General features: G+C 49.0%; 2 protein-coding genes across 9 annotated transcripts in view; one reads left to right on the top strand and one right to left on the bottom strand.

Annotated features, from left to right (window-relative positions):
• Positions 1-22,175, bottom strand: part of ARSG (arylsulfatase G) — a 2,325,381-nt gene that overhangs the window by 356,638 nt on the left and 1,946,568 nt on the right. The window lies entirely within an intron of this gene.
• LOC147702323 (uncharacterized) overlaps positions 11,858-22,175 on the top strand; it is a 50,471-nt gene continuing 40,153 nt past the window's right edge. The window contains exon 1 of the mRNA XM_086928396.1: positions 11,858-12,558. Within this exon, the coding sequence (XP_086784522.1) occupies positions 11,858-12,558 (701 nt within the window). The remainder of the gene's footprint in view (positions 12,559-22,175) is intronic.

Here is a 22,175-nt window from a genome sequence, read left to right as displayed (position 1 = left end):
CGCCACGAAACCAACATCCTGCTTATAAAAATATCATTAAACAACTTTTTTCACTTAAACAATGAAAACATTAACGGGTCGATTCGTATTCAGGAAAAACAACTCCGAATAGCCGTTCGGAGCATTTTTCCAATACGAATCGTACCCTGCCACGTCCCCTGCATGTACGACGAAGTACGATTCGTACAGGGAGCAGGACTCCGTACAAATCGTACAAAGACCATACGATTCAAATCTCCGCACGATTCTCCCTCGGAACCCGCTGTATGCGACATCCGTATGGTTCGCGACTGGTTTTTCCGACCCAGCAAATAAGATCCATGTCAGGTATGCACCGTACGACACTTTTCCTACGACAGCCGAAAACACCAGTAAAAGCGGAGTTTGCCTCGAAACAGGTACGGAACGTCCCCCCCCCCGGGTACGGTGCGTACCACCCATGATCGCCGGGGTACGGTGCGCACCCCTGCGATCATGGGGGAGTACGCAACGTACCCCGCGATCATGGGGCGTACGGACCGTACCCCATGTTTGCAGGGAGTACTGTGCGTACACCCTGCGATCGCAGAGGTACGATACGTATACCCCATGAACGCAGGGGCACACACCGTACCCCGCGATCATGGGGCATACGGACTGTACGGTGTGTATGTGATTGTGTGCTTTTCCGTACGATTCGCCCTTACCAGACGTGGACCGTACGAATCGCGTCCTCATAACACGTTCCGAATCGTACTCGTCGGGTCGTACGGCATGTGTACGAGTCATACGGTTCACGGTTTCAGCCTTGCTATACGTACGGATCGCGATGATTCAGATGGATTCACGAAATACGGATCGTACTACGCGACTCGGACGGACGGGTACGATTCGTACGGAGAGGGCTCCGGATGCGAATCGTACAGATGTTTTTTCTCCCGAATCGGAATCGACCCCAAAATCTCAAGAAAAGAACTTTATTTACATATTTAACAGAAACATTTACAATTACCAAAATAAATTAACTACATGAAAATGTATAACAAGTACAAGGTAAAAACAAAATAGTTTGCAATTATTTTTTATTTTAATATGAAACTTAAATAGTGCAATAATATATACAGATATTTATAAAATGTTAGATTTTTTTTCAAACTTTAAGGGCATCGCTATGAAGCCGGTCGGTCCAACCACCCTATTTGGATGTGACCGCTGGGGTGGTGGTCGGAAATACGACTGGGGCATGCTGCAGCCTTGGGTAAGGCCTGCATTGCATGCCAACGCCATGCATGCACTTGCTACACTTCGTGTGCCATGCACAATGTCGTGCATAGCACACAGAGGTAAGTGGGAGTGCCCTGTTTGGTGCTCCCACATATCTCTTTCTGACACAATTTTCATGGTGGTGCTCCCACCATGAAAAGGCTCTCAGAAAGGGATATTGTAATTCTGACGGCAGTGCCTGCCTTGGAACCACTGCCATTGTAGGACACAGCTCTAACCGCCGCCCCGTTGGGATCCTGGGGGAGGAGGCGGTCTTGCATCCGAGCACTGTGCATCCAACCGCTAGCATCGTAATGCGGCGGTTTGACTGATATCGCCAGTCGAACGGCCAGTGTGTCTGTAACCCTACCACCTGAGATAATCAGGCCAAAAGGACATCAACTCAAAATAAAATTAATAAGAAATATTTTTTTTTAAATAACATTTTAAACATACATATTTAACTTTATTAAATTAATAAAAACTATTGAAACATTACCAACAAATCAAAAGAAGTTTAAACCTTCCATGCACATTTGTAAAATTAAAAAACTTGTATTTAAATTAAATGAATACATACATAATTATTCAAACAAACATACTCTAAAAATCTCCACAACCTTTTCCCCATACACCCAACATCACGCAACTAATCTTTTTCTTAAACGTATATTTTATTTTACATGTTTTGAAAAGATAATAAAAGTAAAAATAAACATTAGATTTACTTTTTAAAACACAACCTATTTATAAATAAACTACATAAAATAAATATAAAAACGTACAAAAATAATTTGACAAAAATATTGTAAAAACAACGTTATATACAAAAATATTTTAGTAACCGATATATTTTACAACAATATTAATAATAAAACTAACAAGCATTTGTAATGCATTAGATCTTGCATCTGTGAAAGTTAGAGTTTTGGAGTTGTAAATGATCATGTTTTTTACCGGTGTTTTGTTTTGTAGTGGAGTGGATGTATGTGTTGTGTAGGTGAAATGTGTGTGTTTTATATTGGAATTATTCGTTGTTTTTTCCTATGGTGTGGAATTGTGTGTTGTTTATTGTAGTTGTGTGGTACAATTATATGGCATTGTGAATTGGTGAGAGCTGCAGAGGATAGCAAGGAAGAATGAGAGGGATAGGTATACAGGTAAACTGGGTTCTGGGGGTATTTTTCTCCGAAGGCTATAATGGAACAGAAGGCCCCATTAAGATGGTGGGCAGACTTTCCGCCGGCCACCGTAACGGAAAACGGGACAGACCGCCGAGATGCGGCGGTCCCAAGGGGCCAATTAGGATGCGACCACCACCCTGGCGGTTTATTCGGCATCTTCTTTTTTTTTTTTAATACGTTTATTACATTTTAAACGAACTGGACATGAGACTCATACAGTAGCATTACCATCACAGCAGCATTCCGCATATAGTAAATTCTTGTACAGTACGTTCATCAGTAAATTAATAGACATTCCATATGACATATACGCCCTAGGCGTCTCCATTCTCCTAATCTTTATGACAATCACTGGCCTTTCGTAACATTACACATCAATATATAGTATAGGCATTGCTGCTCTCTTGCTGCTCGTTTATCGGGGTCCCAGATTGAGCAGCCTCCCGCTCCCCGCCCCCAAGACCCACCCTATCTGCTCCTCTGCTCACCACATATGTTTTATACAGTTCCCAGAAGTTCTTGGGTCTATTATGTGGCGGTAGTAGGTCACTATAGTTTTCAGTTTGTGTACTACAATATAGCATATCACATGACCACTGGGCCATATAAGGAGGAGGACCACGTGACCAGCAGATTGCCACACACTGTTTAGCTAATAATCAACCCATATCAATCAGTCTCCGTGTCCCCCTAGGTTTTGCCTTAGAGTAGCGAGCAAAGTAAGCGTCAGCACTGGCGTCAATGACATCTCTGTCACACGGCTCAGTTCTGCAAAGATCTGACCCAAAAAATTAGATATCTCCGGACATGTCCAGGCCAAATGAAAAAAATCAGCAGCATGTGCATCACACCTATCACATCCGAGTCCTCTCTCAGTCCATATCTATGTAGATGCTCCGGGGTATAATAGACTCTGTTGAGAAATTTGAAATTAATTAATCTATGTCTCCCATTCATATATCATCCGTTATGTTCCTCGGCAGGTCTCGCTGCCAGGCCTGCCATGCTTTAATTTAACTATGACATCAATTAGACATCGAGATTTGGTCAATTCTGGATACTATCTTGGTGGGAGCCTGTGCTGTAATGAGGTTGGTCAGGGCCTGAAGTTCCAGGGGCTCTGACATGTCCTCCTACAGGGTCTCGCTGAGTGCATGTCTAACCCTGTGAAATTGGAATTGCGTGAGCGGAGTCCGTGTCTCATCTTCCGTACTCATGTCTACCCAGCTCTTAGCCGCGCCGTCAGTGAAGAGGTCCCCTATAGTTTGTGCCCTCAGGTGATTTCAGAGCCATCATAACCCCTTTATCTTTACATGGCGATAGCCACCAGCACCAGTGGAGTCGGGCAATGGGAGAGTACACAATAGCTCCAGCCTGGAGTTGCAATAAGTAATGCCAAGTGTGTGTAACAGTGTTGAGTAAGTCAATAATCCCTGTTCGTCTATCAGGGGGGTAAACATCAAACCCGGAAGTGGCAATGGGCCACCACAACAGATTCTATGCGAATATGTGGTATGTTAAAGGGGCCAGGAATCCAATAATATGCCTGTGCACCCTGTGCAGCTCTATGATATAAATCAAAGTCGGGGCACCAAGTCCTCCCATAGAATACGGGAGTGTAAGGATCTACCACCTGGCTCGCGCCTGTTTGCCCGCCCAAGCTAGATGGATCATAAGGGACGCAAGTCGTTGGAAAAACACCTGGGGCAGCACCATAGGGACATTTGTGAAGAGAAACAGGAAACGTGGTAGTATAACCATTTTCATTATGGATACCCAACCCATCAAAGATAGTGGTAGCAGGACCCATCTCGCAATATCATCCTCAAGTTTGCTAATCGCAACCCACTAATTTTCCAAGAACACCACTTCCGTGCCGCTGTGCAACTTAATTCCCAAATACCTTACCACCTCTGTGGACCAATGCAGCGGGTAATCAGGTTCAAAGGCTACCATGGCCGGAGTTAGGGGAAATATAATGGACGTATTCCAGTTAATGTGCAAACCTGACATAGTGCCAAAGAGCACCACCTCCCGTAGTATTGGGGAAAGGTTACTGTCAGAGTGTCAGACATACAGTAGCGTGTCGTCCGCATAGGTGGATACAATGAGCTCATAGCCTGGAAGCCGAATGCCTCTGTGGCTATGGTATTCTCTAAGCGCACAGGCCAGGGGTTCAGCAACTAGGGCATATACCATGGGGGACAAGAGACAACCCTGTCTAGTATCCCTGGAAATTTGGATAGGGTCCGTAATCAAGTTCCCAATTTTTATTCTGGCCGTGGGAGATTTATACAACACCCCAATCAACTGAATAAAATTGGCCCAACTCCCATCCTAAGGAGTACTTGTCTTAAAAAGGGCCATTCGACAGAGTCGAACGAATTTTCCATGTCTAAAAAAACCCAATATCAGGGATCTCCAATCTAGTATACTGTAGGGTGGCAAACAAGGTTTGTAGATTATAAGTCAGATTTCTGCCCAGTAAAAAACCTGCTTGTTCCGACGCCACTAAGGTGGGCACCAATGGGATTAAACGGTTTGCAAAATATTTTCACGTCTATGTTCAACAGGGATAAAGGGCGATATGATGAACAGTCATCCAGAAGTTTACCCGGTTTTAGGATCACAACTATAATTGCTTCTCTCATAGAAGGTGGCATAGTCCCAGAAACACACATATCCTCAAAGAGTGCTGCCAGATGTGGTGGTAGTAGTAGCTCTAAGAAGGCCTTATAAAAGGATACTGTCAGCCCGTCCCCACCAGGTGCGCTTCCCGCTCTCATGTTCGATATCGCGAGGAGTATTTCCTCCCTTTTAATGGGACGCATTAGAATTCCCGATGAGTGTTAGTCAGCCGTGGTAATTTTATATGGGCCAGATAGTCAAGCCTGTGTTCTTCCTTGCTGCTACCGCGAGCTGCATATAAGTCAGAGTAGTATTATCGGAATCAGTCTGCCATATCTGTTTCTGCCGGCAGGGTACCCCCGCCTGTAGTCATGGCACTACCGACTTGTCCCTCCGCTGCTTAAGTAGTTGAGCAAGTAACGCCCCCGGGCGCTTTCCTTCTCTGTATGCTCGGGCAGTAGCGTACTTGCCCAGGTGTTTAACCTCTGTGTCGGCCACTTCATGATAATCTTCTAGGGTCAGTTTTATCTCTTGTGTGACCGTCTCATCGGGCCCAGTCTGCTGGGCCTTTTCTAAGGACACGAGCTTCCGTTCTAGATCAGCAAGACGTTTGCGGATCGACCTAAGTACACCTGCATGTTTAGACATTGCTATCTCTCTTATATATACATTAAACGTTTCACACAATGTTTGAAAGCAGTCTACTAACCCCACGTTCTTTTCAAAAAGTATGTCAATAGCTTTGGCCACATCTTCCTTGTAGGCTGTGTCTAACAGTGAATATGGCAGAAATCTCCAGGTAATGGGAGGGAGACGTGCCTTTGGAATGTCAATAACCAGCAACCGCGGAGAGTGGTCTGAGTATGTACGGGGAGAATTTTACTTGTACGAATATTTGTGAGCAAACGCTTAGTAGCGAACCAGTAATCTAGTCTAGTGTGTATATCATGGTATGAAGAATAGTGTGTGAACCCCCATTTAGCTGGATGACGTTGGCGCCATACGTCGCACAAATCAAAACGCACAAGTGCGATTTCCATTGCCCTAGCCGACGCCGATATGTTCCTCTCCAGACCCCCTGATCTGTCCAGTATTGGGTCTCTAATTAGGTTAAAATCTCCACCTCAGAGGAGTTATCCACCTGCCTGTAGGCCTATAGTGGCAGTCAATTTTCTGTAAAATTCCGGGTTGTCATAATTCGGGCATTAAATATTAACCAATCCAGACCCTTCCCACAGCACCTAGTGATGTCAAACGGGCCCTCCGCATCCATCTCCAAAGGCTCCAGTGTCAGTGCCGTCTTAGGATTCACCCACGTTGAAACCCCTTGTGCGTGTGTGGTAAATCCTGATGCATGAATATTGCCTTGCAGCCCAATAATATGTAGCATATGTCTGTACAGTGGTAGGTGTGTTTCCTGCAATAGTGCGATGTCGATGTCATGCCTTGACAAATAGCTCAAGATCTTCCGTATTTTTCTGAGGTCATTAAGGCCTTACTGTATCAAAGCCAGTGTCCCTAGGGGACTATCTGTATCTCTCATGGAATATTACAACGTGTGTCTGCAGAACGTCCTGTACTACCATCCAAAAGTGAGTGCGGTGCAGGTCCTCACAGAGGGCAAAAACATCTGAGATAAGCAGTGTGAGTCTCATTACCATCCCACCCCCCTCCCATGCCAGGCTGTGCCCAAAAGTGCCTGAAAAACAAATACCCACCCGCTCTTCCCCAACAATTAACATTTTCACATATGCAGATTTGAATAAACTAACCTCAGAATCACAATTCCCCTCTCCCCATAATAAACTCAAACAGTGTGATTCACACGAGGGCAGATGTTGCATGCCAGTACATGTGCTGCAGCTGAACACAGCACCAACTCCGATTCACCGCCCAGAGCAAGCTTGATTCTGCAGCAGAAGCAACGTCAACAGCTTGATATTATACTCAATGCAGCGGCGCCTCCGAGTCCCCCTTCACACACCAAGCAAACCGTCTAATTTGTTGGCTGCAGCCAGGGGTGGTATCAGCATGTAAACTGCCACCCAATAACGTAGCCTCTCAAAGGTCAGGCCTCCGCCCTACTCCCAGACCAAGCTTGTGTACAATACCATGGGGTCTGCTTACTGAAACCTCAGCAATGTCAATCTCAGTCCTGCTCATCCAGGTTGCTGCCGACGACTTCCTCCAGCATTTACCTCTCTAGGCTAGGGCGCTTCTCTTTGGCCCACTCTTTCAAAGCTTTTAGCAAGGTCTTAGGCTCAGTGAAAATCCGTGAGTGGCTATTCCTGTTAACATGTAGTCTGGCAGGGTATAGCATGGCATAGTCTATATTTTGGTCCCCCATCTGGCGTTTTAACGGGCCAAACTGTCTGCATGCTTCCTGGACGCGAGCCTTAAAGTCCAGGTATAGGGAGATGTTGGACCGCTCAAACTGCAGTGTCTGCTTGTTCGTTGCTGCAGCCAACACAGAGTTCCTGTCTCTAGAGTTCAGCAACCGTGCAATTATGGGTCTAGGAGTTGCTCCAGGAGGAGGGCAAGGGCCCAAAGATCAGTGCGCTCTCTCCACCATGAACATATTGGAAAACCCATCACTGCCCAAAAGCATGGTCAGCAGCGTCTCGACAAACTTCTCCATGTTGCCTGTTGGTGTCGATTCAGGGACCCCCGTGATTCATAAGTTGTGGTGGCGCGTGCCTGCTTCCAAATCTTCAGCTTTGTCTTGTAGGACTTGGAGGACCCTACCCATTTGTTTGTGGTCCATGTCCATCGACGTCTGTGCCTCCTCCACCTCAGTGATTCTGCGCTACGTCATGTCCAGTCGCTCTGCATGTTTGTTTAATCTCTCAGACATGCTGTCCATATAATACAAGAGCACACCAATTTTAGGCTGCCTTGTAGTTTTTTTTCCCATCATGACCAACATAGAGCGTATGTCGCCCTCCAGCTTTTCAGAGGCAGGTCCGCCGTGGGATCCTCCTCTTCAACAGCATTGTCCTGACCTTTTGGCTTTCTCCGGTCAAACAGGATCTTGGGTTGATTTCTATCCACTGCCCATTTTGCGTCGAGCTACAAGGTGAGTCACGGGTCTCAATACACGCACCAGAGTCAACCAGCTCAGCAGGGTGGAAGGCAGTCCATTAAAGTTGCACAGCAGCTCTCCTATGACGTAATGTGCAGAGGCTCACAACTGTGCTCGTTTAACCCTAGCTTCACTCTGTTAGGGATGATCAGGCATGCAAAACACCAATCCGGTCATCTCCCTCTCCGAGGTCAGGCCTGTTGATCACTACAGAGTCGGTTGCGCTGCTGCTATGCCTCGAGTGGGGTGCAGAACAGGTACTAGTTTGTGCCAATCTTTCAGCGCTTTCTACCTCAGTACCTCCCAGGCTAGTGTAGACACAATGCGATGTCCTCCGCCAGTTCATACGGGCGCAGCAGTTCCATGCGGGAATGCATCTAGTGTTCAGCTTCCCAGGCTCTTCCCTCCTCCCCCTGGGTCAGCACAAAATGGCCGGCTCCCGATATTAGGCCGCACAAGGTCTCGGCACTAGTCTGGCACTCTCTTGTAGTTGTGTGGGAGGGTCGCTGCCCCAACAGAAGGAAGGCTAGCCATCCCGCGCCCGTATGGCTCCAGCCGTGATCCCAGCTTTGGGCTCGCAGTAACATTCAGGCAAACTGCGCCACCAATCCCGCCAGTGTTATAACTATGGCAGACTAAGCGGCATAGCTTTTATTCCCATTGAAGTCCGGGAGGGCTCTGTACCTCGGATGGCATCTCGTAGGGCGGACTCAATCAGCGGTCGCACGTGCACTGCTTATCGTATTTTCCTGGGCAGCGGTGGGGGCTCTGTAATCCAGGCGCGAGAGTGCTTCATTGTCACGCCTGTCTCTCCTCACCACAGGCCGTTGCTTCAATACAGGATACAAGCCGTAGCTTCCAGCCTCCCACCAACAGTCGTAGCAGAGGGGTAGAGGGTTCAGGAGCGGCTCTACTCGCTGCCGGTCGTTTCCCGACACAGCGCAGTGGGAATGTAGGGCTGCCAAACTCTGCAGAATCAGGATAGTTGCCGGATAGTGTGGTGGCTTCATGGAGCCAAGAGCTCAAATGGCCACCTTGCAGCTCGCAAGCTCCGCCCCCGCATCCCGCATCTTTTACATTGTGGCGGGCGGTGCTGGAAGCAGCACCCGCCGCAATGTAAAAGTTGCATTTTGTGCAGTGGCATGCACAACATGACAGGCACCACGCGGTGCCTGCCACCTTGTGCATGCCAATGAAGGGAGGTACCATGGATACCCCCCAAGTGCAGAAACCCCCCCCCATGCAACGGGCCCCCACAGCCATTTACCATATGCCTTTCCATGGCGGAGTCCCCGCCAGGGAAAAGCATACGCACCGCATTCGTCATAATATGGATGGCGGTGCCTGCAAGGTACCGCCACCATATTGTGTGCCTTTGCGCCCGGCCAGCAAACCGACCAGTGGAAACGCGTCGGACAGACTTTCCGTCTGCCGCGGTACCCCCCGCCATGCTAATATCGAGAGTGGGTAAATTGTGGTGTGATGTCGTGCGGATCGCCACCGCCCGCTGGGTGGTGGCAATCAGCACGACATTCTAATGAGCCCCAGAGATGTGTAAGATGTGGTCTTGATGTACTCTGACAACATCCTCTTTCACATGGCGAACCTTCAACACTCAAGCCTTAAGATTACGATAATAATTAACTATTTTGCGGAGTACTGAGATCTGCATATGAACAGGTCAAAATCAGTTGTATTCTCCTTAAAGCATGATCCCCTCCTGAAGGCAAGGCATAGTCATTTGGAATATATAGAACTAAATGCAAAGAGGAGTTTTTTTAATAAAACTTAATTTCTCAAGCAGACGTGGAACATTGGTAAAAGTTTCTGATACTGCATTACCAAAATTTCAGTACGTATTTTAGAATACCTCCTTTGAGATCCAGGAGGCTTCTTTTACAAAGGTGGATAGTCTAATTAGAGCCCTGCTTTGTAACACAGGTTCACCAAGAATTTATGGTTTAAATCTTTTATTAGGATTTCCAAAAAAGAAGGGTAGACAAATACAATAGCAGGTTGAACGCTGCAGGAAGACCGCTTCCTGGAAAGCTAGGCACATATAATTTCCTGCTAGTGATGCATAACAAGCACAAGAAGAAGGAGAAAAGACAAACAAAAGGGGAGAAACCCTAGCCCTAGGGAATCCTCCCCCAACTTACCCCTCTGCTTCCACACTCATCCCATAACGGTCAGCGGTCTAGTGCTATTTCACTGCAGAGTCTTTCAGGGATAAAAGGCTGATGCTTGAACGGCCGGGCAGCGGACGCGCCGGCACGACAAAGGCAAGCCCGTCTGCAACCGTCCGCATCCGGACAGGGACCGGGGCCAGATCCCCTGGTCGGTCAGCAGCAGTAAGAACAAAATATAATGCAGCAGAACTGCGTGAACTGTGTCCACTTATAGCTGGGGATTGCAGGCACAGTATGATGGTTACTAAAGATGGCGCCTGCAGACACTGCGCATTTAGGTGGAACGTGAACCACATAAGGCAGCTAGAGAGTGTTGAACTCTGTGGTGGGCTACTGAATTGTAGATCCCTAAGCAAACATAGCATCTAAATCTTTGACTTGCTCTTGGACAGGAAACTTGATCTCCTGTTTCTCACGGAGACTTGGCTAGACACTGACTCTGAGCCAGACATTCTTGAGGCACTCCCCCCAGGCTATACGATAGCCAGAACTGATAGGACGACAGGTAGAGGAGGTGGGATAGCGCTCATTTTTAAAACCCCTCGAGTGCTCTTTAGACCCATTCATGATATGTGAGAGTGAGGTGGGTCTGTTTACGATTAAAATCAACCCCAACCTCTCGGTGATAGGGCTCCTGGTCTCCAGACCCCCTGGCCCCCCTACACGTTTTCTGCCCAGCTTTGTTGAGGGTATTGCCCATCAAGCTCTAAGATATGATAAACTCTTAGTATTAGGTGACTTGAATCTTCTTCTGGAGGATCCTATGAAAAAAGAGGCCTCTGACCTACGCCAGGATCTTATGGCGCTTCAACTGAGTCTGAAATCAGATGCCCCTACACATCAGCATGGGCACTTATTGGATCCTGTGTTTGCCAGCTGTGAGAATGTAGAAGTTCCTACCCCGTTCCCTGGTCGGATCATTTTCTGGTCCCCTTTGTTGTGAGGATACCTGAGACGGGAGTGCAAGACAAAGTTACCTGCAAGCACCCATGCAGGAAATGGAAAAACTTTGTGTGGGATGACTTTAACAGGGCACTAATTCAGGAGGGGCCCCAGGTGGCACAGATAGCGAAACTGCCTGCCTGAATCTGGAAAGGCGGATAGTTAACGTTCTTAATAAGGTGGCCCCACTGCTCCCCAATAAACCGATGAAGAGGGCACATAAATCTGCACCCTGGTTTACCACAGCCTTGCATAATGCAAAAGCTGAATGTAAACGCTTGGAGAGGCAGTGGAGGAAAGGATTCTTATACCAAGATAGATCGAAGTATAAGGTGGAACAGAAAAAATACTGCGGTCTCATTAGGCGGGCAAAAACCACCTACTATCAGGCGAGAATCGGGACAGCGGAAAACTTGACTAAAGAGCTCTTCCAAGTCTATAAGGAGATCTCCTCCCTTGCAGCTATGGCAACCCCAATAGTTGGCTTGGCTGAGTCATGCAACCGGGTTGCAAACTATTTCTCGGAAAAGGTGGAGAAAATCTAGTCCTCCTTTCCTGGGATAGTAAGAAGGGGTATGGAATTTGAGGAAATGGCTGGCGAAGCTGAGGCAGGTCGGAGACTGAGCAATTTTACTATTCCCCCCCCGGAGATGCTCAGTAAAATCTGTCTCAGCATTAAATCTGGCTCACCAAGAGACCCCGCCTCACCTAAGCTGCTGGGCGAGAGTATGGAGACTCTTGAACCCTACATTAGACATGTGTTGGAGGTCTCGTTTAAATCGCATACAATGCCTGGAAGTTGGAAAATAGAGGTTGTTCTACCACTCCAGAAGAAGCCAAATATTAGTCAGGACGTATTGGAAAATCTAAGACCTATCTCGCTTTTGCCATACTTGGCGAAGATAGCAGAGAAGGTGGCAAACCAACAGCTCATGACTTATATTGAAGACTCTTGCCTCCTACATCCGTCTCAATCGGGCTTCCGGGCATGTCATTCTACGGAGACTGCACTACTGCTTGCCACAGAATCCATCAGGAAGGGGGCCGATGCTGGACATACTATGGCCCTGATTATGCTGGACCTGAGTGCCGCCTTCGCCACTGTAGCTCACTACACCTTGCTACAGTGCTTGAACAAGGGCGGTGTCTCGGGCCCGGCCCTGAAATGGCTGAAGTCCTTCCTGGTCGAGCATAGTTTTCAGGTTAGACAGGGAGCTCACTACTCCAGGGACTTTAAACTGGAGCAGGGTGTGCCTCAGGCCTCGGCCCTGAGCCCTACCCTGTTCAACCTGTACGTAACTCCATTGGCGGAGATAGCGCAAAGCTTTGGTGTTGGGATCGTCTCTTACGCCGACGATACCCAGTTGTTGATCTCCTTGTCTCAGGCACCGGACGTGGCGGCCTCAAATTTCTGGGCATACATGCAGGAGCTCGACTCCTGGATGGCTAAGAACTGCCTGAAACTGAATGGCAACAAGACAGAGGTGCTTGTGGTAGGGGGCGATCCGGCAGGTTGGATGTCGGCTTGGTGGCCTCCGAGCCTGGGCCCAGCTCCTATACCATGCACCCAGGCGAAAAACCTTGGGGTTTGGTTGGACCCCACTCTTTCTTATGAAGTGCACACCATGTGTGTAGTGGAGAAATGTTTTGGAGTTCTAAAAAACCTACGCAAAACGATGGATCTCCTTCCGATAGAGGCAAGAAAGACGTTGGTCCACATCCTTATAACGTCTCGCCTAGACTATGGCAACATACTCTATCTGGGTGCCACTGCTAAATGTCTTGGTAGATTGCAGGTTATGCAGAATGCCGCCGCACGGCTGGTTCTTATGCAGCCGAGGAGGGCTGCCTCCAAAAGAGCCCTGGATACCTTGCATTGGCTCCCAGTAAGGAAAAGAGTAAAGTTTAAGGCACTCTCAACGTGCTATCGTATCGTCAGGAGAACTGGTACCTCTTATCTGAGGGATCTTGTCATAAGCTATGTGCCGGGAAGGTCCCTGAGATTGAGCGGGACTGGTCTGCTGATGATACCGAAGGTAAAGAAGGCCAGAATGGGAGGCAGATCCTTCCGGTTCTTGGCAGCCCAGAACTGGAATAAACTCCCGCTAAAACTCCGGATGGAGACCTATGAAGTTAAATTCAGAGAGGTGCTTAAAACCTATCTGTTTTGAAATTAGTCCCACAGTTACCTTGTAAACGTAGCCTGGGCTGCTTCCTCCTTTCTCACCTAGCGCGGGAACAAGCCGAGATGGCGTAACCATGCGCTTTACAAATTCCTTTATCATTATTATTATTATTATTATTATAACATAAATTGCACCAATGTAGCTATTGAGGTGTTATACTTATGGTGTGGATTGATCCGGCTTCAGGGCCTCGGAGCAGGCGTAAGAGCCGGAGATATTTTGGGCAAGTCAACTCATTGAACTCCTGTGATAGTAAAGTCACATATTGTTCCCATACCACCTGAAATTCCGCCCCCTTCGCTGCAAGAGACACAGACATCCTCTCCATTCCTAATATGTGCTATATCTTATGCAGCCAGTTGTATGAGTGGGGGTGTTCGCTGTTCCCCAATTTGCAAGAAGGGCTTGGGACGCTCCAGCCAGGGTAATTCCGATCTGTCTGCCGCGGGTGGACTTTGAAGGGTAGGTCAAAGGATTTGGTAGTCCCAAAAGCACATAGGCTGGAAAGCGTGGGAGCTGTGTGTCTAGGTATTTGTCTATGTCATTAAGGACTCGTGTCCAGTATTGCTGAATGTGCGGGCACTCCCACAGGATGTGTATCAGGGTCCCTCTGCCTCCACAACCCCGCTAACACTTATGGCTGAGTTAAGGTTTGATTTTATGTATTCTAACTGGTGTGTATTACCAATGTGAGGTAATCTTAGTCAGTGTCTCTGTAAGGGCCATGTTGCGAGCAGTGTGGCGAGTTTGGTAGGCTATGTTCTCCCATTGTTTTCCACTTAAGGACCGACCCAACTCCTCTTCCCATCTTGCATGCCATGCGTGGAATGTGTGAACCTGTGTCTGGAGAAGGAGCGCGTATAATTCTGAGATCATGCCTTTGTCAGATGATTTGCCTAGAAGCCACCTTTCAAACTGGGTCAGGTGGTGCTGCACCTTGGCTCGATTAGAGGGGTGCATGATCGAGTGCCTCAATTGAAGGTAATGGGAGCGTTCCACCTCTGGGAGCCCAAAGATCTCTTGTATCTGGGAAAATGAAAGCAGTCCTTTCACATCAAAGAAGTGACCCACGGAGTGGCATCCTGACTCTGTCCAGGCTACGAAATCCGAGGTCCCCAATCCAGGTTTTCACAGAGAGGGGACTACGGGGATGGATAAGTGGACAGACTCCACTCTACTAAGTATCATAGTTGTGTTGCTTTACAGTAGAGTTGTAGGTCCAGGATTCCCAGCCCTCCAGCCTCCGGAGGGAGGTAACTCAGAGACCGCTTCATGCGCAGCTTCCAACCCTGCCAGATGAACTACGCTAACTCGGATTGAAGTTTAGCAAGCAAACCCCGAGGGGGAGTGGGAGGCATGGTTTGAAAAAGATATAGAATTTTGGGAAGGGCCGTCATCTTGCAAGCCGAAATCCGACCCAGCCAGGAGACATTCAGGTGTTTCCACCTTACCAAACTGCTTCGTATCTGTCGGAGTGCCTGTTGCCGATATTGTATTGGCTAAAGTGATCCCTTAGTATGAGAACATTCCCGAGGCCCACTATAATGGGTATTGGGACGCTAGAAGGTCCACAGTATCACAAGGGACCGATAGGTTGAGGGCCTGAGACTTTGCGATGTTAATTTTTAACCCCAAAGCAGCTCCAAAGATCTGCAGTTCCTCCAGGAAGGCTGTAGGGAGACAGCGGAGAGCGCCAGAGATGCCAAGACATCATCAGCATATAGGCTGATAATGTGTCTGTCACCGCCAAAGGAAACCTCAGCAATCGCCGGGTGGTCCCTGACCCTCTGCGCCATGAGCTCCATATACAGAGCATAATAGGGGCAAAAGTGGGCAACCCTAATGGATGCCTCTATGGATGGAAAAGGGGGAAGAGGTAAAGCCATTGACTCAGACTGTTGCTGTAGGGGCTATATAACAGTTAAGAATATGAGTCCTGCATCTATCCCCTATCCCAAAGTGCTCCAGCACTTGTTTGAGGTATGGCCAATGGACTCGGTCGAACGCCTTCTCGGCATCAACCGCTAGGAGCATGTATTCCCCTTGGAACCTGTTCGCCTTATTGATAATGTGTAGCGCTCTTTTGGTATTGTCGCTTGCTTGCCAGTGAGGAATGAAGCCTGCTTAGTCCGGGTCCACTAGGAAGGGCATATAATCAGTGAGTCTATGGGCGATTAAAATCAACCCCAACCTCACGGTGATAGGGCTCCTGGTCTCCAGACCCCCTGGCCCCCCTACACGTTTTCTGCCCAGCTTTGTTGAGGGCATTGCCCATCAAGCTCTAAGATATGATAAACTCTTAGTATTAGGTGACTTGAATCTTCTTCTGGAGGATCCTATGAAAAAAGAGGCCTCTGACCTACGCCAGGATCTTATGGCGCTTCAACTGAGTCTGAAATCAGATGCCCCTACACATCAGCATGGGCACTTATTGGATCCTGTGTTTGCCAGCTGGGAGAATGTAGACGTTCCTACCCCGTTCCCTGTTCCCTGGTCGGATCAGTTTCTGGTCCCCTTTGTTGTGAGGATACCTGAGACGGGAGTGCAAGAAAAAGTTACCTGCAAGCACCCACGCAGGAAATGGAAAAACTTTGTGTGGGATGACTTTAACAGGGCACTAATTCAGGAGGGGCCCCAGGTGGCACAGATAGCGAAACTGCCTGCCTGAATCTGGAAAGGCGGATAGTTAACGCTCTTAATAAGGTGGCCCCACTGCTCCCCAATAAACCGATGAAGAGGGCACATAAATCTGCACCCTGGTTTACCACAGCCTTGCATAATGCAAAAGCTGAATGTAAACGCTTGGAGAGGCAGTGGAGGAAAGGATTCTTATACCAAGATAGATCGAAGTATAAGGTGGAACAGAAAAAATACTACGGTCTCATTAGGCGGGCAAAAACCACCTACTATCAGGCGAGAATCGGGACGGCGGAAAACTCGACTAAAGAGCTCTCCCAAGTCTATAAGGAGATCTCCTCCCTTGCAGCTATGGCAACCCCAATAGTTGGCTTGGCTGAGTCATGCAACCGGGTTGCAAACTATTTCCCGGAAAAGGTGGAGAAAATCTAGTCCTCCTTTCCTGGGATAGTAAGGATGGGTATGGAATTTGAGGAAATGGCTGGCGAAGCTGAGGCAGGTCGGAGACTGAGCAATTTTACTATTTCCCCCCCCCCCCGGAGATGCTCAGTAAAATCTGTCTCAGCATTAAATCTGGCTCACCAAGAGACCCCGCCTCACCTAAGCTGCTGGGCGAGAGTATGGAGACTCTTGAACCCTACATTAGACATGTGTTGGAGGTCTCGTTTAAATCGCATACAGTGCCTGGAAGTTGGAAAATAGAGGTTGTTCTACCACTCCAGAAGAAGCCAAATATTAGTCAGGACGTATTGGAAAATCTAAGACCTATCTCGCTTTTGCCATACTTGGCGAAGATAGCAGAGAAGGTGGCAAACCAACAGCTCATGACTTATATTGAAGACTCTTGCCTCCTACATCCGTCTCAATCGGGCTTCCGGGCATGTCATTCTAAGGAGACTGCACTACTGCTTGCCACAGAATCCATCAGGAAGGGGGCCGATGCTGGACATACTATGGCCCTGATTATGCTGGACCTGAGTGCCGCCTTCGACACTGTTGCTCACTACACCTTGCTACAGTGCTTGAACAAGGGCGGTGTCTCGGGCCCGGCCCTGAAATGGCTGAAGTCCTTCCTGGTCGAGCATAGTTTTCAGGTTAGACAGGGAGCTCACTACTCCAGGGACTTTAAACTGGAGCAGGGTGTGCCTCAGGGCTCGGCCCTGAGCCCTACCCTGTTCAACCTGTACGTAACTCCATTGGCGGAGATAGCGCAGAGCTTTGGTGTGGGGGTCGTCTCTTACGCCGACGATACCCAGTTGTTGATCTCCTTGTCTCAGGCACCGGACGTGGCGGCCTCAAATTTCTGGGCATACATGCAGGAGCTCGACTCCTGGATGGCTAAGAACTGCCTGAAACTGAATGGCAACAAGACAGAGGTGCTTGTGGTAGGGGGCGATCCGGCAGGTTGGATGTCGGCTTGGTGGCCTCCGAGCCTGGGCCCAACTCCTATACCATGCACCCAGGCGAAAAACCTTGGGGTTTGGTTGGACCCCACTCTTTCTTATGAAGTGCACACCATGTGTGTAGTGGAAAAATGTTTTGGAGTTCTAAAAAACCTACGCAAAACTATGGATCTCCTTCCGATAGAGGCAAGAAAGACGTTGGTCCACATCCTTATAACGGCTCGCCTAGACTATGGCAACATACTCTATCTGGGTGCCACTGCTAAATGTCTTGGTAGATTGCAGGTTATGCAGAATGCCGCCGCACGGCTGGTTCTTATGCAGCCGAGGAGGGCTGCCTCCAAAAGAGCCCTGGATACCTTGCATTGGCTCCCAGTAAGGAAAAGAGTAACGTTTAAGGCACTCTCAACGTGCTATCGTATCGTCAGGAGAACTGGTACCTCTTATCTGAGGGATCTTGTCATAAGCTATGTGCCGGGAAGGTCCCTGAGATTGAGCGGGACTGGTCTGCTGATGATACCGAAGGTAAAGAAGGCCAGAATGGGAGGCAGATCCTTCCGGTTCTTGGCAGCCCAGAACTGGAATAAACTCCCGCTAAAACTCCGGATGGAGACCTATGAAGTTAAATTCAGAGAGGTGCTTAAAACCTATCTGTTTTGAAATTAGTCCCACAGTTACCTTGTAAACGTAGCCTGGGCTGCTTCCTCCTTTCTCACCTAGCGCGGGAACAAGCCGAGATGGCGTAACCATGCGCTTTACAAATTCCTTTATTATTATTATTATTATAACATAAATTGCACCAATGTAGCTATTGAGGTGTTATAATTATGGTGTGGATTGATCCGGCTTCAGGGCCTCGGAGCAGGCGTAAGAGCCGGAGATATTTTGGGCAAGTCAACTCATTGAACTCCTGTGATAGTAAAGTTACATATGGTTCCCATACCACCTGAAATTCCGCCCCCTTCCCTGCAAGAGACACAGACATCCTCTCCATTCCTAATATGTGCTATATCTTATGCAGCCAGTTCGTATGAGTGGGGGTGTTCGCTGTTCCCCAATTTGCAAGAAGGGCTTGGGACGCTCCAGCCAGGGTAATTCTGTCTGCCGCGGGTGGACTTTAAGGGGTAGGTCAAAGGATTTGGTAGTCCCAAAAGCACATAGGCTGGAAAGCGTGGGAGCTGTGTGTCTAGGTATTTGTCTATGTCATTAAGGACTCGTGTCCAGTATTGCTGAATGTGCGGGCACTCCCACAGGATGTGTATCAGGGTCCCTCTGCCTCCACAACCCCGCTAACACTTATGGCTGAGTTAAGGTTTGATTTTATGTATTCTAACTGGTGTGTATTACCAATGTGAGGTAATCTTAGTCAGTGTCTCTGTAAGGGCCATGTTGCGAGCAGTGTGGCGAGTTTGGTAGGCTATGTTCTCCCATTGTTTTCCACTTAAGGACCGACCCAACTCCTCTTCCCATCTTGCATGCCATGCGTGGAATGTGTGAACCTGTGTCTGGAGAAGGAGCGCGTATAATTCTGAGATCATGCCTTTGTCAGATGATTTGCCTAGAAGCCACCTTTCAAACTGGGTCAGGTGGCGCTGCACCTTGGCTCGATTAGAGGGGTGCATGATCGAGTGCCTCAATTGAAGGTAATGGAAGCGTTCCACCTCTGGGAGCCCAAAGATCTCTTGTATCTGGGAAAATGAAAGCAGTCCTTTCACATCAAAGAAGTGACCCACGGAGTGTCATCCTGACTCTGTCCAGGCAACGAAATCCGAGGTCCCCAATCCAGGTTTTCACAGAGAGGGGACTACGGGGATGGATAAGTGGACAGACTCCACTCTACTAAGTATCATAGTTGTGTTGTTTTACAGTAGAGTTGTAGGTCCAGGATTCCCAGCCCTCCAGCCTCCGGAGGGAGGTAACTCAGAGACCGCTTCATGCGCAGCTTCCAACCCTGCCAGATGAACTACGCTAATTCTGATTGAAGTTTAGCAAGCAAACCCCGAGGGGGAGTGGGAGGCATGGTTTGAAAAAGATATAGAATTTTGGGAAGGGCCGTCATCTTGCAAGCCGATATCTGACCCAGCCAGGAGACATTCAGGTGTTTCCACCTTACCAAACAACTTCGTATCTGTCGGAGTGCCTGTTGCCGATATTGTATTGGCTAAAGTGATCCCTTAGTATGAGAATGTTCCCGAGGCCCACTATAATGGGTATTGGGACGCTAGAAGGTCCACCGTATCACAAGGGACCGATAGGTTGAGGGCCTGAGACTTTGCGATGTTAATTTTTAACCCCAAAGCAGCTCCAAAGATCTGCAGTTCCTCCAAGAAGGCTGTAGGGAGACAGCGGAGAGCGCCAGAGATGCCAAGACATCATCAGCATATAGGCTGATAATGTGTCTGTCACCGCCGAAGGAAACCTCAGCAATCGCCGGGTGGTCCCTGACCCTCTGCGCCATGAGCTCCATATACAGAGCATAATAGGGGCAAAAGTGGGCAACCCTAATGGATGCCTCTATGGATGGAAAAGGGGGAAGAGGTAAAGCCATTGACTCGGACTGTTGCTGTAGGGGCTCTATAACAGTTAAGAATATGAGTCCTGCATCTATCCCCTATCCCAAAGTGCTCCAGCACTTGTTTGAGGTATGGCCAATGGACTCGGTCGAACGCCTTCTCGGCATCAACCGCTAGGAGCATGTATTCCCCTTGGAACCTGTTCGCCTTATTGATAATGTGTAGCGCTCTTTTGGTATTGTCGCTTGCTTGCCAGTGAGGAATGAAGCCTGCTTAGTCCGGGTCCACTAGGAAGGGCATATAATCAGTGAGTCTATGGGCGATAATGCTCGTAAATAATTTGACATCAATATCTAAAAGGGAAATGAGCCAGTAGGAGCTACATCTTTGTTCGTCTTTCCCTTGGTTGGGTATGACAAAAATCGAGGCTTTCAGCATCTCAGGGGGAATGGACCCAGGGTCTGAGAAGGAGTTGATTAATTTTGTAGGATAGGGGCTTTGGTGGGGCAGAAAGTTTTGTAAAAGATCGTAGATAGCCTGTCGGGCCTGGGGACTTGCCCAGCTTAAGGCGCTATATCGCCGATATTACCTCCTCTATACGAATGTCTTAATCCAGGATGTCTGCCTAGACCGAGGTGAGGGCTGAGATCTTAGCCCCCTTCAGGTAACGAGAACCAGCTGCCTCATCGAGCTGCTGGCTGTTATACAGGCACTCCTAAAAGTGTTGGAAGGCATTGGCAATGTCTGTGACTAAAATCCGGGTGGGCAAGAAGATCTTGGAAACACCTTGCTCAGTGCGCTTGGCACAGAGAGAAGTAGCCAAGTGCTTGCCACATTTGTCTCTGCCGACATCGTAGGAATGACGCAATTGTAGGGCGGAGTATTCTGCCCTGTCAAGTTCCAGTGCTTCAATTTGAGCACGGGTGCTGGATAATTGGCCCCACACTCTTGGGACACCCGTCTGCTGATGTATGCGCTAGAGTTCCTTTGTTGCGGGGATTCTGCTCATACACAGAACTGTGCACAGAGACCCAGGACCTCAGTGAATTGTGGTGACCCAAAAAACTCATGTAAACAACAGGAGAGAAAGGGTCAGAAGGCCACTCTTATACCCCTTTGAAATACTCAATCCAAATCAACAGTGACTAAATAAACAGAAGTACAAAGAAAAACAGGGCAGTAAAGTAATACGATTATTACCACCAGTTGTCTTCATTGGGTTCTTGTTTGGAAAAATAGTCTTCAAAAAAGATAGAAAAGGGGGGCGTGGCCAAGATGGCGGGGTGAGCGGACGCTTCCTCCCGTAGCTCCTCCGGCCCAGCTCCGCTTGAGCCCCGATTTCTGCGCTTCTCTCCCCCCGCGGCTGCATCGCGGGTGAGAGGACTGTGCCGGAGTTCGTGGGGCACATTTTGGTGCCACTTTGGCTTCTGTGGCCTCGGGGGAAGTTCCCGAGAAGTTTATTCTGAGATCGCTCCGAGGAGTAGAGCCCGGGTCGCCCCGAGGAGAAGAGCCTGGAGGCGGAGCGTAGTGCGGCGCTGTCCGCGCGCCTCGGCTGGCCCGAGTGCTGAACAGCGGAAAGCCTGTGATCCCGAGGGAGCGGACTAGACGGACTCCGCGGAGTGAGGTGGCTTCCTGGCCGGTGCCCTGGCGGCGGGCACCATTGCTGGACGACGGACCTTAGCCCTGCACCGGCGGTCTCCCCCCTACCCGGGGCCTCGAAGGGTGACGACTTGCGAACTCCGCGCCTGGAGGCGCTGGATGGCGGAGTTCGAGCAGTGCCCGAGCCGGACTAATCAACTGGTGGTGGAGGGAGGCATTGGTTTCAGGCTCTCCGGACCCGTTACCATTTGAGACTCGCCCACGGACTTGCTGGCCCGGGCTGCCTTCTTGGGTCCCACCCTCCCGCCATCTTGTCTTTGTGTGGCTGAGCCCAGTGATCCCTGCCCGCGTCCTTCTCACACGGAGGCCTCGGCTGGTCCTGGCACCGACTCATCTGCTGCCCTCCCTGGGAGCACGAACCAGGAGGCCTACACTTCGGACGTTGCTGCCTGTCCTACTGGCCCAGGGGCCGTCTTGCCCAGGCCCAGACCGCCATTTTGTCGCCTGTGACGCACTACCCTTGTCTTCGGCGAAAGCCTCACATCTGGTGCCCGCGAGCGGCGGAGCTCG

Source organism: Lissotriton vulgaris, chromosome 7, assembly GCF_964263255.1.
Source record: "Lissotriton vulgaris chromosome 7, aLisVul1.2, whole genome shotgun sequence".
Classification (NCBI taxonomy): domain Eukaryota; kingdom Metazoa; phylum Chordata; class Amphibia; order Caudata; family Salamandridae; genus Lissotriton; species Lissotriton vulgaris.
This window is presented reverse-complemented; position numbering and strand designations above follow the sequence as displayed.